General features: G+C 50.1%; 1 protein-coding gene across 1 annotated transcript; it reads right to left on the bottom strand.

The window, feature by feature from the left end:
* Positions 1-785: 785 nt before the first annotated feature.
* Positions 786-11,621, bottom strand: LOC138370788 (DNA-directed RNA polymerase II subunit RPB1-like). Its single transcript, XM_069335390.1, has 2 exons — positions 11,516-11,621; positions 786-2,152 (listed from the first exon to the last, which is right to left on the bottom strand). The coding sequence occupies exons 1-2, from the start codon at positions 11,619-11,621 to the stop codon at positions 786-788; spliced, it is 1,473 nt and encodes a 490-aa protein (XP_069191491.1).
* Between the last annotated feature and the right edge of the window lie 3,410 nt (positions 11,622-15,031).

The following is a 15,031-nucleotide window of genomic DNA, read 5'->3' as shown; positions in this document are numbered from 1 at the left end:
ATTTCGCCACTCTGACGTCTCCCTCCCCCCCCCCTCCCCACTCCTCTCTCCTCTCAGTTACTCGCTGTTTTCCTGTTGCTTAGATACTCCCCTGAGCCACTGGAGCACCTTACCTGTTATTCTGCCCTCTTTCTCCAACTTACGCACCAACCTCTTTAAGGGGTACTGTGTCAAAGGCTTTCTCAGAAAATCCAATCTACCCACCCTTCTCGCGCGTGTGAGAGAGAGAGAGAGAGAGGGAGAGAGAGGGAGGGAGGGGAGAGAGAGGGAGGGAGGGGAGAGAGAGGGAGGGAGGGGAGAGAGAGGGAGGGAGGGAGGGGAGAGAGAGGGAGGGAGGGAGGGGAGAGAGAGGGAGGGAGGGGAGAGAGAGAGAGGGAGGGAGGGGAGAGAGAGGGAGGGAGGGGAGAGAGTAGGTGCTGCAGATAACCTGGAGCATCACCTTGCCAACCGTGGCAGCCTCTTGTGACATGGCGTATTTACACGGGCCGTCACCCTCGACGAGATCCCTAATTAGTCGAGGACCGTCTTGTCTCCAAATTTTATCTCTTCCTTCTTCGTGTACAGCAAGATAAAGAATGAAGCAGCGAAGGTGGAGAAGGACGGAAGGAATAGACAGAGGAGATAGATGTTTGGGGAGAGCGGGAGGGGGGGGTGGTGTTGCCCCCCCCCCCTCCCATGGGCTAACCAATTAGAGGAGGAGGGTAATTAGGGATGAGCCATTTCGTCCGCTGATTGAACGAGGGAATCACGGTCAATACGTGTGGATGGTCGGTGATTCTCCTCGCTCACCACTCATAACCTGGCGAGTAGTTGCCGGGACCTGGCGAGTAGTTGCCGGGACCTGGCGAGTGGTTGCTGGGACCTGGCGAGTGGTTGCTGGGACCTGGCGAGTGGTTGCTGGGACCTGGCGAGTGGTTGCTGGGACCTGGCGAGTGGTTGCTGGGACCTGGCGAGTGGTTGCTGGGACCTGGCGAGTGGTTGCTGGGACCTGGCGAGCGGTTGCTGGGACCTGGCGAGCGGTTGCCGGGACCTGGCGAGTGGTTGCCGGGACCTTGGCGAGCGGTTGCCGGGACCTGGCGAGTGGTTGCTGGGACCTTGGCGAGTGGTTGCCGGGACCTTGGCGAGTGGTTGCCGGGACCTTGGCGAGTGGTTGCCGGGACCTGGCGAGTAGTTGCCGGGACCTGGCGAGTGGTTGCCGGGACCTGGCGAGTGGTTGCCGGGACCTGGCGAGTGGTTGCCGGGACCTGGCGAGTGGTTGCCGGGACCTGGCGAGTGGTTGCCGGGACCTGGCGAGCGGTTGCCGGGACCTTGGCGAGTGGTTGCTGGGACCTGGCGAGTGGTTGCTGGGACCTGGCGAGTGGTTGCCGGGACCTGGCGAGTGGTTGCCGGGACCTTGGCGAGTGGTTGCTGGGACCTGGCGAGTGGTTGCCGGGACCTTGGCGAGTGGTTGCCGGGACCTTGGCGAGTGGTTGCTGGGACCTGGCGAGCGGTTGCCGGGACCTTGGCGAGTGGTTGCTGAGACCTGGCGAGTGGTTGCTGGGACCTGGCGAGTAGTTGCTGGGACCTTGGCGAGTGGTTGCTGGGACCTGGCGAGTGGTTGCTGGGACCTTGGCGAGTGGTTGCTGGGACCTGGCGAGTAGTTGCTGGGACCTTGGCGAGTGGTTGCTGGGACCTGGCGAGTAGTTGCTGGGACCTTGGCGAGTGGTTGCTGGGACCTGGCGAGTGGTTGCTGGGACCTGGCGAGTGGTTGCTGGGACCTTGGCGAGTGGTTGCCGGGACCTTGGCGAGTGGTTGCCGGGACCTTGGCGAGTGGTTGCCGGGACCTTGGCGAGTGGTTGCCGGGACCTTGGCGAGTGGTTGCTGGGACCTTGGCGAGTGGTTGCCGGGACCTTGGCGAGTGGTTGCCGGGACCTTGGCGAGTGGTTGCCGGGACCTTGGCGAGTGGTTGCCGGGACCTTGGCGAGTGGTTGCCGGGACCTTGGCGAGTGGTTGCTGGGACCTGGCGAGTAGTTGCTGGGACCTTGGCGAGCAGTTGCTGGGACCTTGGCGAGCAGTTGCCGGGACCTTGGCGAGCAGTTGCCGGGACCTTGGCGAGTAGTTGCCGGGACCTGGCGAGTGGTTGCCGGGACCTGGCGAGTGTGGTTGCCGGGACCTGGCGAGTATAGTTGCCGGGACCTGGCGAGTATAGTTGCCGGGACCTGGCGACTAGTTGCTGGGACCTGGCGAGTATAGTTGCCGGGACCTGGCGACTAGTTGCTGGGACCTGGCGAGTATAGTTGCCGGGACCTGGCGAGTATAGTTGCTGGGACCTGGCGAGTATAGTTGCCGGGACCTGGTGAGTATAGTTGCCGGGACCTGGTGAGTATAGTTGCCGGGACCTGGTGAGTATAGTTGCCGGGACCTGGCGAGTATAGTTGCCGGGACCTGGCGACTAGTTGCTGGGACCTGGTGAGTATAGTTGCCGGGACCTGGCGACTAGTTGCCGGGACCTGGCGACTAGTTGCTGGGACCTGGCGAGTATAGTTGCCGGGACCTGGCGACTAGTTGCTGGGACCTGGCGAGTATAGTTGCCGGGACCTGGCGACTAGTTGCCGGGACCTGGCGAGTATAGTTGCTGGGACCTGGCGAGTATAGTTGCCGGGACCTGGCGACTAGTTGCTGGGACCTGGTGAGTATAGTTGCCGGGACCTGGCGACTAGTTGCCGGGACCTGGCGAGTATAGTTGCCGGGACCTGGCGAGTATAGTTGCCGGGACCTGGCGAGTATGGTTGCCGGGACCTGGCGAGTATAGTTGCCGGGACCTGGCGAGTATAGTTGCCGGGACCTGGCGAGTATAGTTGCCGGGACCTGGCGAGTATAGTTGCCGGGACCTGGCGAGTATAGTTGCCGGGACCTGGCGAGTATAGTTGCCGGGACCTGGCGAGTATAGTTGCCGGGACCTGGCGAGTATAGTTGCCGGGACCTGGCGAGTATAGTTGCCGGGACCTGGCGAGTATAGTTGCCGGGACCTGGCGACTAGTTGCTGGGACCTGGCGAGTATAGTTGCCGGGACCTGGCGACTAGTTGCTGGGACCTGGCGACTAGTTGCCGGGACCTGGCGACTAGTTGCCGGGACCTTGGCGAGTATAGTTGCTGGGACCTGGCGACTAGTTGCTGGGACCTGGCGAGTGGTTGCTGGGACCTGGCGACTAGTTGCTGGGACCTGGCGAGTGGTTGCTGGGACCTGGCGAGTGGTTGCTGGGACCTGGTGAGTGGGACCACATATATGTTCGGAATCTCATGCTTGCTTGAGACCACCAACACGTTTTTGCACCTGACGGACACACGCCTGGATATGCTTGGCCCAGTTTCCTGTCGAGTGACTAGTTCAGACCCGGTAGGCGTCTAGGAGACCCGGTAGGCGTCTAGGAAACCCAGTGGGCGGTCTGGGAGACCCGGTGGGGCGTCTAGGAGACCCGGTGGGGCGTCTAGGAGACCCGGTGGGGCGTCTAGGAGACCCGGTGGGGCGTCTAGGAGACCCGGTGGGGCGTCTAGGAGACCCGGTGGGGCGTCTAGGAGACCCGGTGGGGCGTCTAGGAGGCCCGGTGGGGCGTCTAGGAGACCCGGTGGGGCGTCTAGGAGACCCGGTAGGCGTCTAGGAGACCCGGTAGGCGTCTAGGAAACCCAGTGGGCGGTCTGGGAGACCCGGTGGGGCGTCTAGGAGACCCGGTGGGGCGTCTAGGAGACCCGGTGGGGCGTCTAGGAGACCCGGTAGGCGTCTAGGAGACCCGGTGGGGCGTCTAGGAGACCCGGTGGGGGGCGTCTGAGCATAGCGTCAAGGTGGAGGGGGACAATGTATCACAAGAGGGGGGGGAGGGGGGGTAATTTCCCCGTCCTCCTCAGGAATCGGTTCAAAACTGGGTTAGATTTTTCGAGGCTGTGCGCAGAGAATTTTCCTCAGCAATATATAATTTTTGTCTCTTCTCTCCGGGGCCACAGAAGCGGGAAAGTATTGGGAGTCCCACAGTAAAACCTGGGAGAATGTGGGTGAGGCGCGGCTTAACTTTTGTTAAGTCAGTCTCAGTCTCTCTCTCTCTCTCTCACTCTCACTCTCCTCTCTCATATTATATATATATATGTCGTACCTAGTAGCCAGAACTCACTTTTTGGCCTACTATTCAAGGCCCGATTTGCCTAATAAGCCAAGTTTTCCTGAATTAATATATTTTTTCTAATTTTTTTCTTATGAAATGATAAAGCTACCCATTTCATTATGTATGAGGTCAATTTTTTTTATTGGAGTTAAAATTAACGTAGATATATGGCCGAACCTAACCAACCCTACCTAACCTAACCTAACCTATCTTCATAGGTTAGGTTTGGTTAGGTAGCCGAAAAAGTTAGGTTAGGTTAGGTTAGGTAGGTTAGGTAGTCGAAAAACAAATAATTCATGAAAACTTGGCTTATTAGGCAAATCGGGCCTTGCATAGTAGGCTGAGAAGTGCGTTCTGGCTACTAGGTACGACATATATATATATATATATATATATATATATATATATATATATATATATATATATATATATATATATATATATATATATATATATATATATATATATATATATAATATATAAGTGTGTATATCACGAAAATAAACACGTGATTAAAAATGTGACAGTGTCAGACCACGGAGGAAAATTGAAACAAATTTCCTTAAGTACTTTCGTATATTAATACATCTTCAGGAGAATACATCTTCACTCCTTCTGAAGATGTATTAATATACGAAAGTACTTAAGGAAATTTGTTTCAATTTTCCTCCGTGGTCTGACAGTCATATATACATATATATATATATATATATATATATATATATATATATATATATATATACGATATAATACGATATAATATGTACGATATAATATGTCGTACCTAGTAGCCAGAACTCACTTTTCAGCCTACAATGCAAGGCCCGATTTGCCTAATAAGCCAAGTTTTCATGAATTAATATATTTTCTCTAATTTTTTTCTTATGAAATGATAAAGCTACCCATTTCATTATGTATGAGGTCAATTTTTTTTTATTGGAGTTAAAATTAACGTAGATATATGACCGAACCTAACCAACCCTACCTAACCTAACCTAACCTATCTTTATAGGTTAGGTTTGGTTAGGTAGCCGAAAAAGTTAGGTTAGGTTAGGTAGGTTAGGTAGTCGAAAAGCAATTAATTCATGAAAACTTGGCTTATTAGGCAAATCGGGCCTTGCATAGTAGGCTCAGAAGTGAGTTCTGGCTACTAGGTACGACATATATATATATATATATATATATATATATATATATATATATATATATATATATATATATATATATATATATATATATATATATATATAAAATAGTGTGTGTACAGAAGTGAGTATTTATATTGTGTTGCGTGTGGGTGTTAGTGTACCCTAGCAGCAAGCCTAAAGTTTCTCATCATGCGAGTCAGCCGATGACGTCAATGCGACCATGCAGATCAGCAACTTTCATGAAGTAAACACCCGAGTTAAGATTAGTGTGATGATCCAGAGCACGCAGCAAGTTTGATGAGGTTTGGGCTCTGGCGTGAGTGGCCACAGTGAGATGAGTTTGGGCCTTATACCTTTGGTTCATGATGAGGTGGAGTACTTCAATGCTTGGGTCCCTGATGGGTCAGGGTCATTATCAGTTGGCTCTTTGATGGGTTGGGACCCTGATTGGTTGGAACTCTGATGGGTTAGGACTCTAAAAAGAAGTTGGGTCCTGGATGAGTTAGCATCCTGATAGGTTATGGTTAGGGATCTTAAGGGTTGTGACCGTAGAGAGTGAGGGCCCAAGCGTTGGGTTCGGGGGGGGGGGGGGGGGTTAGTGGTATCTGGCCTCCAATAGATTAGCCAAGTCCAGGGGAGGGTGAGTTAGGTACCATAAGGTGCTGGAGCCGTGATGAGTTCTGTTGAGCGTTGCGCCATCCAAGTACTCGGGCATTGTTTGAAGGGTCTCTCGCTCACTCTCATAGTCCTTCGCGCCTGATTACTTACTCCCGCTCACCGACTTCCACTTTCCTCTCTCGTTCGTTTTTGTTTTGTGGGCCTGCTGAATGTGTCCTTGTGTTTGTCTCTTGTGTATGGCTGGGTCTCTCGCTCGCTCTGTAGGGGTCCAGGTCTCTCTTTCTCTCACCACACACACACACACACACACACACACACACACACACACACACACACACACACATACATACATACATACATACATACATACATACATACATACATCATACATATTGCGGCAGAGTGAAGAGCGCTCGGGGGACCAAAATCCTCAGCGCCCGGGTTCGATACCCGTCCAAGGCAAAAACAAATCGTTTCTTTCACCTGCTGACAGTGTTCTCCTAGCCTTAAATAGATGTCTGGGAGTTATACAGCTGCAAAAGGCTGCATCCTCGGGGTGTGTGTACTCACCTAGTTGTGCTTGCGAGGGTTGAGTTTCGGCTCTTTGGTCCCGCCTCGCAATTCTCAATCAACCGTTGTACAGATTCCTGAGCCTGTTAGGCTCTATCATATATACAGTTGAAACTGTGTATGGAGTCTGCCTCCACCACATCACTTCCTAATGCATTCCATTTGTTAACTACTCCGACTCTAAAAAAAAGTTGTTCCTTATCTCTTTGGTTCATCCGAGTACTCAGTTTCCACCTGTGTCCCCTTGTGTGTGTGCGCGCCCCTTGTGTTAAATAAATTGTCTTTATCTACCCTATCAGTTCCTCTGAGAATCTTGTATGCGGTGATCATATCCTCCCTAACTCTTGTTTCTTCCAGCTTGAAGAGGTTTAGTTCCCGTAGTCTCTGCTCGTAGCTCATACCCCTCAGTTCGTGTATTAGTCTGGTGGCATACCTCTGAACCTTCTCCAATTTTGTCTTGTGCATTACGAAATACGGACTCCATGCTGGAGCTGCATACCCTAGGATTGGTGTGACGTATGTGGTATACAAGGTTGTGTGTGTGTGTGTGTGAAACAATGGCTTAACAAGTGGCTGCTTGCATTCTGTATCAACAAATACAATGAAGGATGATGGGTAGTTGAGAAAGGCTTGCTGGTAAAATATATAATGTCTAGCTGAAAAAAAGGCTTCAGAATTCAGAGCCTGTGGGATGAACTTCACACCATACCAATCTTCTGGGATACACACTAACCGAGCAACATCAGAACGTATGTAAGGCTTCCAGTGTCAGATCTGTTCTTCAGTAATCTGATTAATCATTCGAATGCCATGCCCCACATACGAAAGACCGATTTTAGAATATGCAGCGCCAGCGTATAATTCCCACGCTGTTTCAAGCACATGTCAAAGCTAGCGTAAGTTCAAAGGTTTGGCACAGAATTGGTTCCAGAGCTGATGGTCATGAATTACGAAGACAGGCAATTGCAATTCAAAATTAAAAGCTTTATTTGGAAATGGCTGAACACTTACAGTTGACATTGACTCGTAAGTACGAGAACGAGTCATTCGATCAGACTTCCAATGACATTGATTTCCAGCACTTTGAAGAGACCAGCCTATGACATAAAGAGCTCTCAGGGTAGTCGACCACAAGGCAAAGACTCCACCACGAGGCAAAGACCCCACCACGAGGCAAAGACCCCACCACGAGGCAAAGACCCCACCACGAGGCAAAGACCCCACCACGAGGCAAAGACCCCACCACGAGGCAAAGACCCCACCACGAGGCAAAGACCCCACCACAAGGCAAAGACCCCACCACAAGGCAAAGACCCCACCACGAGGCAAAGACCCCACCACGAGGCAAAGACCCCACCACGAGGCAAAGACCCCACCACGAGGCAAAGACCCCACCACAAGGCAAAGACCCCACCACGAGGCAAAGACCCCACCACGAGGCAAAGACCCCACCACGAGGCAAAGACCCCACCACGAGGCAAAGACCCCACCACGAGGCAAAGACTCCACCACGAGGCAAAGACCCCACCACATGGCAAAGACCCCACCACATGGCAAAGACCCCACCACATGGCAAAGACCCCACCACATGGCAAAGACCCCAGCACAAGGCAAACAATCCATCATAAGATAACGAAAATGAACATGTGGGAAGAGACAAGAACGAGAGAACAGAAGAGGGAACGAAGAACATGGGAGAGCTGTAAGAACATTATAACTCTCCACCACAAAGAGAACTCTCCCTTCACTGACGGGAGAGTAAAGAATTAACGAGGAACTGGGGGTTTGATTTTTTTTTCACATGTTTTCAAAGTAGTGCCCAAGAGATCAGGGAACTTGTGCACCAATCGACTAGCTGAGCTCGAGTGCAGGCGGAACCCAGGAGCTGAAGCACTGTGTCAAGTTACGCCTCACGACGGCACCTGACGTCAAAGGTTTCCTGTACATCATAAGGTTAAACATTTAAGAAAAGAATAAACATTTCTTGGTCGTGATTTGCATACCGGAATTGATTAGGAAAGTTAGGCGAAGCCCATTAACTACCCTTGAGTAATGGGGGAGGGGGGAGGGGGGGGGCAGCATGGCGGGAGGGGGGGGGGGGGTCGTACGTATTGAGAAGGACGTTGATTTTCCAGAAGAAGAAAAAAAAGTCAATTTTTTTATATCCAATTTCATAATGAACCCAAGTTGCTTGAGGCAAAATTCTTTTACGAAGTATTTTTGATCGATATTTTCAATATCTTCCCGCTCAGTGCTCTTGTAGTGGTCCGAACATTTTTCTGCCTTCCCGTAAATATTGTTCCGTTCGACGGGAGAAGTGGCCTTGGCTTGGGCGTCGGGCTCTTGGTGATGAGACACGATAACGCGGGCGGAGAGAGGGTTAGGATCGAACCCAGAACAGTAGCCTCATAACATTACTGTGTTCTGAAAGCATCAGTGTGGGTGGGACGGAGGTGGGGGACACACGGAGGTGGGGGGGACACACGGAGGTGGGGGACACACGGAGGTGGGGGACACAGCTGGAACAGAGCTCAGGATGCGGCAGGAATGATGTCTAGCCTCCCGGGGAATCACCAGTGTGGATTAGCGAGGATGATGGCTCGCCTGGTTCCCCCCGCCGTGACAGTCGTCGCTTCAGGGATGGTAGAAAGTCACGGAGAAAGGGAGGCCTTGTGGGTGGTGGGGGACCCTCGGGGGGGGGGGGGGGGGGTGATCCTGTGGGAGGAAAATGGTGGTTTAGGAAGAGGTGGTAAAACTGATAGTGGGTGTACTCACCTAGTTGTATTTGCGGGGGTTGAGCTTTGGCTTTTTGGTCCCGCCTCTCAACCGTCAATCAACAGGTGTACAGGTTCCTGAGCCTATTGGGCTTTATCATATCTATTCTTGAAACTGTGTATGGAGTCAGCCGCCACCACATCACTTCCTAGTGCATTCCATTTATTAACTACTGACACTAACAAAAATTCTTTCTTAATGTCTTTATGGCTCATTTGTTGACTTCAAGCCAATTTGAGGTCTCACTCCTCAAAGTAACTCTCTGCTTAGGAATATCCACTGGAGCGCCCTACCAGTTACTCCTGCCTGTTTCTCCAACTTATGCTCCAGCCTCTTATGGGGTACTGTGTCAAAGACTTTCCGACTGTCCAAGAATGTGCAGTCTGCCCAACCTTCTCTTTCCTGCTTAATCTTTGTCACCTGATCTCAGAATTCTATTAAACCTGTGAGGCAAGATTCTGTTTCTTAGTTACTCTACCATTCCTGAACCCATGTTGTTGGTGTGTCACGACGTCCCTTCTCTCCTTATGTGCTACTAGGTTCTTTCTCGCGATCTTCTCCGTCACCTTGCATGGTATACAAGTTAAAGACACTGGCCCTTTACTGATGCACTGATGCATTAGTGCATCTTGACAGTGTCAAGATGCACTGATATGACAGTGCATCTTAATTGTCACCCTTTTTGAATATTGGGACTACATTAGCCGTCTTCCATATTTCTGGTAGGTCTCCCGTCTCCAGTGACCTACTATACACTATGGAGAGTGGCAAGTAAAGTACTTCTGCACACATTTTCAGTACACATGGTGAGATTCCGTCCGAACCAACAGCCTTTCTCACGTCCAGATCCAATAGAGGCCTCTTTACCTCATCTCTGGTAATTTCGAACCCTTTCAAGGCCTCCTGGTTTACTGCCACCTCTCCAACCTCAAGGACTTCATCTCGTTCTATTGTGAAGACCTCCTGGAATCTCTTATTAAGTTCTTCACATATTCATTCTCTGTGTACCTGTCCTCACCCGTTATAAGTTTCATCACCTCTTCTTTCACTGTTGTTTTCCTCCTGATATGGCTGTGGAGCAGTTTTGGTTCGGTCTTGGCTTTATTTGCTATATCATTTTCATAATGTCACTCTGCTTCTCTTCTCACACTAACATAATCATTCCCGGTTTTCTGGTATCTCTACTTTCTGCTGCTCTCTTATTTCGGAAGTTCCTCCACGCCCTTTTGTTCCTTTCCTTTGCTTCCATACACGTCTTGTTAAACCATGGAGTCTTCTTTTGCTAATTATTTTTTCCTTTTGGGCCGGGATAAACCTGTTTACTGCCTCCTGACACTTATGGGTGACATAGTCCATCATGTCTTGTACGGACTTAGTTCTGAGTTCTGTGTCTTACAGTATCTCTCTTAGGAACTTTCTCATTTCCTCATCATTTCCCTTTCGATACGCCAGCCCTTTGTTTTCTAGGTCTTTTGAGGGAAGATTACTCTTATCTCTACCAGGTACTCAGATATCAGCACATTGTGATCACGCATGCTCAAGTGTGCTTCCAACTTAACTTCCCTTTAATATATCCGACTCGTTCAGGGTAAATATCAGATCAAGCATGGCTGGTTGATCTTCTCCTCTCATTCTTGTCGGTCCCTTGATGTGTTGGCTTAGAAAGTTTCTTGGTGCCGCGTCCAGCAGCTTAGCTCTCCATGTATCTGGTCCTCCATGTGGGTCTCTGTTCTCGCAGTCTATCTTCCCCGCGGGATGTGACATGTTTATGTCACGTGATGAGTTTGTTGGTTTTGGCCCCTTATACCTAGGCTGGTATTTTTGTCCGATGTGTATTTTCACTTAGTCGTCCTCCTAGGGATTTATAATTAATAATAGCCTACTGGTAAATGGTCCGGGGTAAATCCCCCATAGGAGGATATAAACACCTAGGTATTGTCACAGTAAAAGTATATATTTACAGAATATATATATATTCTATATACACAAAAGCTATATACTATAGCGAGCTATATATACACAAAAATCACTGAGTGGAGCACCCACATATCTTCTTTGTGCCTTATTATTCAAGTATCGGAAATATCAAAATATTCACAGTACACCTTAGTCAAGCATCATTTAAATTAAATAGTGGTCCAATCAAGCTAGATCATGGGCCAGCCAGAGGCTTAGGGCCCGCGCAGGAATATCCCTAAAAGAAAATCGAAGACACATAGAAATATATTCGGAAATGACATCCCATGTGACATCGGAAATGACAACACTGACATCCTGATCCACGATGATGTCCCATGTGTGCCTTTACTTTCTTAGTCGAATGGTCATTCTTCAGCTTCTCGTTTTTTTTATTAGTAAATGGTACACTCTGTTCCATTGTTCGCAGTCTTAGACAGCTCTTAGATTTGTTACTAAGGTCTGAGCTCCCTCTGGCTGATCTTACCTGTCAGAGCTTCCCCTGACAAATGCTCGAAGCCGACTACCAGAACTTTTTGCGCTCTCTTCTCCGTCGTTTTTCCTAAATGCCTGCGACCCGACTCCTGTTGACTCGCACACTCGCATCTTTTCTTGTGTTCATCTTTCCCTCTGCTCCTCCTCCGGGCACTATTCCTTTGCCCCGTTCCATCCCAAATCCTTATCCTGACTCCTTCCAAATCATTATATATATATATATATATATATATATATATATATATATATATATATATATATATATATATATATATATATATATATATAGTTGTAATGGCTTGGGGCTTTCCCCTGGCAATTCCCCTACCTCCCTCCTCCATTTATACAGACCTGTCGTGGAGGTCAATATAGCAAACATCTTGTTCTGGAGACAGGATTAAATCCTCTTCCTTTTTCTACCAAATAGTTTCTACCGCGTTGACCTCCAGGACAGTGGGCCATTTTCCCCCCTCCTCATAACTTTCTTTTCTGTCCACTCTGTCGTTTCCTCGGTGGCCGTTTGAGAAGGGGGAGTAGAATCTCTCTTTAAACCCCTTTTCACTCTTTCCAACCGATCAGATCTCCCTCGAACCCTTCTTGCTTTCCATGACGACTTACTAGACGGCCCCCTGCCGCTCTTCCCTCACTCTTCCTCTCATAGCAGGCAGAAGTGCGATCCCTGGTAGAATTCAGATTGTGCTCGAGCTCAATATGCTGTCAGCGTCAAGTCTGAGAGAGACACAGAGATGCCTGATTCTTTTATTTTGTTTCAGAAGGCGAGGGCAGTGGCCTGTATTGGGGCTTATACATGCTGCTCAACGGGAGATGTTGGAAATTCCTGTCTAAAACTGTACAGTTACAGTTAATATCCTGTGGTAACTGTTTTATAGTTGCCACATCCACCTCTGCCCTCAGATCAGGAAGAAACTTCGTAAGACTGACGGTAAATTTGTTTAGGTCATCTGTCCTTTGTTACTGGTTCTGTCATTGCAGATCCGTTGTTGATTGCAAGCAAACTGTATGAGCACGTTTTAATCGTTAGCTCCTGTACTCATCTTCCTCACGTTAGCTCCTGTACTCATCTTCCTCACGTTAGCTCCTGTACTCATCTTCCTCACGTTAGCTCCTGTACTCATCTTCCTCACGTTAGCTCCTGTACTCATCTTCCTCACGTTAGCTCCTGTACTCATCTTCCTCACGTTAGCTCCTGTACTCATCTTCCTCACGTTAGCTCCTGTACTCATCTTCCTCACGTTAGCTCCTGTACTCATCTTCCTCACGTTAGCTCCTGTACTCATCTTCCTCACGTTAGCTCCTGTACTCATATTCCTTCTACTTAACGTACTCATAAGTCCCTTGTAACTCGTCCCTCGATTACTTGCACTCGCCTATGATAAATTCTCTGCCGGAACTCCAGTCTGCTGTGTCATGCTGTGGTTCATGCTCCAGTCTGCTGTGTCACGCTGTGGTTCATGCTCCAGTCTGCTGTGTCACGCTGTGGTTCATGCTCCAGTCTGCTGTGTCACACTGTGGTTCATGCTCCAGTCTGCTGTGTCACTCTGTGGTTCATGCTCCAGTCTGCTGTGTCACGCTGTGGTTCATGCTCCAGTCTGCTGTGTCACGCTGTGGTTCATGCTCCAGTCTGCTGTGTCACGCTGTGGTTCATGCTCCAGTCTGCTGTGTCACGCTGTGGTTCATGCTCCAGTCTGCTGTGTCACTCTGTTGTTCATGTACCAGTCTGCTGTCAGTCTGTGGTTCACGCTCCAGTCTGCTGTGTCACGCTGTGGTTCATGCTCCAGTCTGCTGTGTCACTCTGTGGTTCATGCTCCAGTCTGCTCTGTCACTCTGTGGTTCATGCTCCAGTCTGCTGTGTCACGCTGTGGTTCATGCTCCAGTCTGCTGTGTCACGCTGTGGTTCATGCTCCAGTCTGCTGTGTCACGCTGTGGTTCATGCTCCAGTCTGCTGTGTCACTGTGGTTCATGCTCCAGTCTGCTCTGTCACTCTGTGGTTCATGCTCCAGACTGCTGTGTCACGCTGTGGTTCATGCTCCAGTCTGCTGTGTCACTCTGTGGTTCATGCTCCAGTCTGCTGTGTCACTCTGTTGTTCATGCACCAGTCTGCTGTCAGTCTGTGGTTCACGCTCCAGTCTGCTCTGTCACTCTGTGGGTCCAAGATGGCGGGCTCAGACGCCATTAATTATTTGATGCTTCATCCTCCTCCTCATGGAGCCTGTTCAGTATTTACAGAATAATTATAATCGTACTTGGGAGACGTTGTTCGTCCCCCCAAAGACTTCCTCGAGGTGGGAGTTCGGTCTTGCAGGTGACTTTGGACTCTTAAAGGCACTTCCCGAAGGATTTTGGCTCCATTGACCTGACTAGTTGTTTCTGAAAGCTTGTCGAACGTATGGTCAATGTTTCCTCATTCTTCTTCACTTGTACTCTCCTTATCCACCTTTTCTTATGCTCGCCTCATACACCTTTAAGTCAAAAAGTTCCCTCTTGTCTATTAACCATCTATTCCTTATCCTTCATATATCTTCTTCTCTAAGCTATTCGCTTCTCCCGTATTCTTCTCCTCCCTCCCATTCTACCCTCTTGTTTCCTACCCCTCTCTCTCTCCCCCCTCTCTCTCTCTCTCCCCTCTCTCTCTCTCCCCTCTCTCTCTCTCTCTCCCCTCTCTCTCTCTCTCTCCCCTCTCTCTCTCTCTCTCCCCTCTCTCTCTCTCTCTCTCCCCTCTCTCTCTCGCCTCTCTCTCTCTCGCCTCTCTCCTCCTCTCTCTCGCCTCTCTCCTCCTCTCTCTCGCCTCTCTCCTCCTCTCTCTCGCCTCTCTCCTCCTCTCTCTCGCCTCTCTCCTCCTCTCTCTCGCCTCTCTCCTCCTCTCTCTCGCTTCTCTCCTCCTCCTCTCTCTCGCTTCTCTCCTCCTCTCTCTCGCCTCTCTCCTCCTCTCGCCTCTCTCCTCCTCTCTCTCGCGCCTCTCCTCCTCTCTCTCGCGCCTCTCCTCCTCTTTCTCGCGCCTCTCCTCTTCTCTCTCGCCTCTCTCTCGCCTCTCTCTCGCCTCTCTCTCGCCTCTCTCCTCCTCTCTCTCGCCTCTCTCTCTCCTCTCTCTCGCCTCTCTCCTCCTCTCTCTCGCCTCTCTCCTCCTCTCTCTCGCCTCTCTCCTCCTCTCTCTCGCCTCTCTCCTCCTCTCTCTCGCCTCTCTCTCTCCTCTCTCTCGCCTCTCTCCTCCTCTCTCTCGCCTCTCTCCTCCTCTCTCTCGCCTCTCTCCTCCTCTCTCTCGCCTCTCTCCTCCTCTCTCTCGCCTCTCTCCTCCTCTCTCTCGCCTCTCTCCTCCTC

Source organism: Procambarus clarkii, chromosome 33, assembly GCF_040958095.1.
Source record: "Procambarus clarkii isolate CNS0578487 chromosome 33, FALCON_Pclarkii_2.0, whole genome shotgun sequence".
NCBI classification, from domain to species: domain Eukaryota; kingdom Metazoa; phylum Arthropoda; class Malacostraca; order Decapoda; family Cambaridae; genus Procambarus; species Procambarus clarkii.
This window is presented reverse-complemented; position numbering and strand designations above follow the sequence as displayed.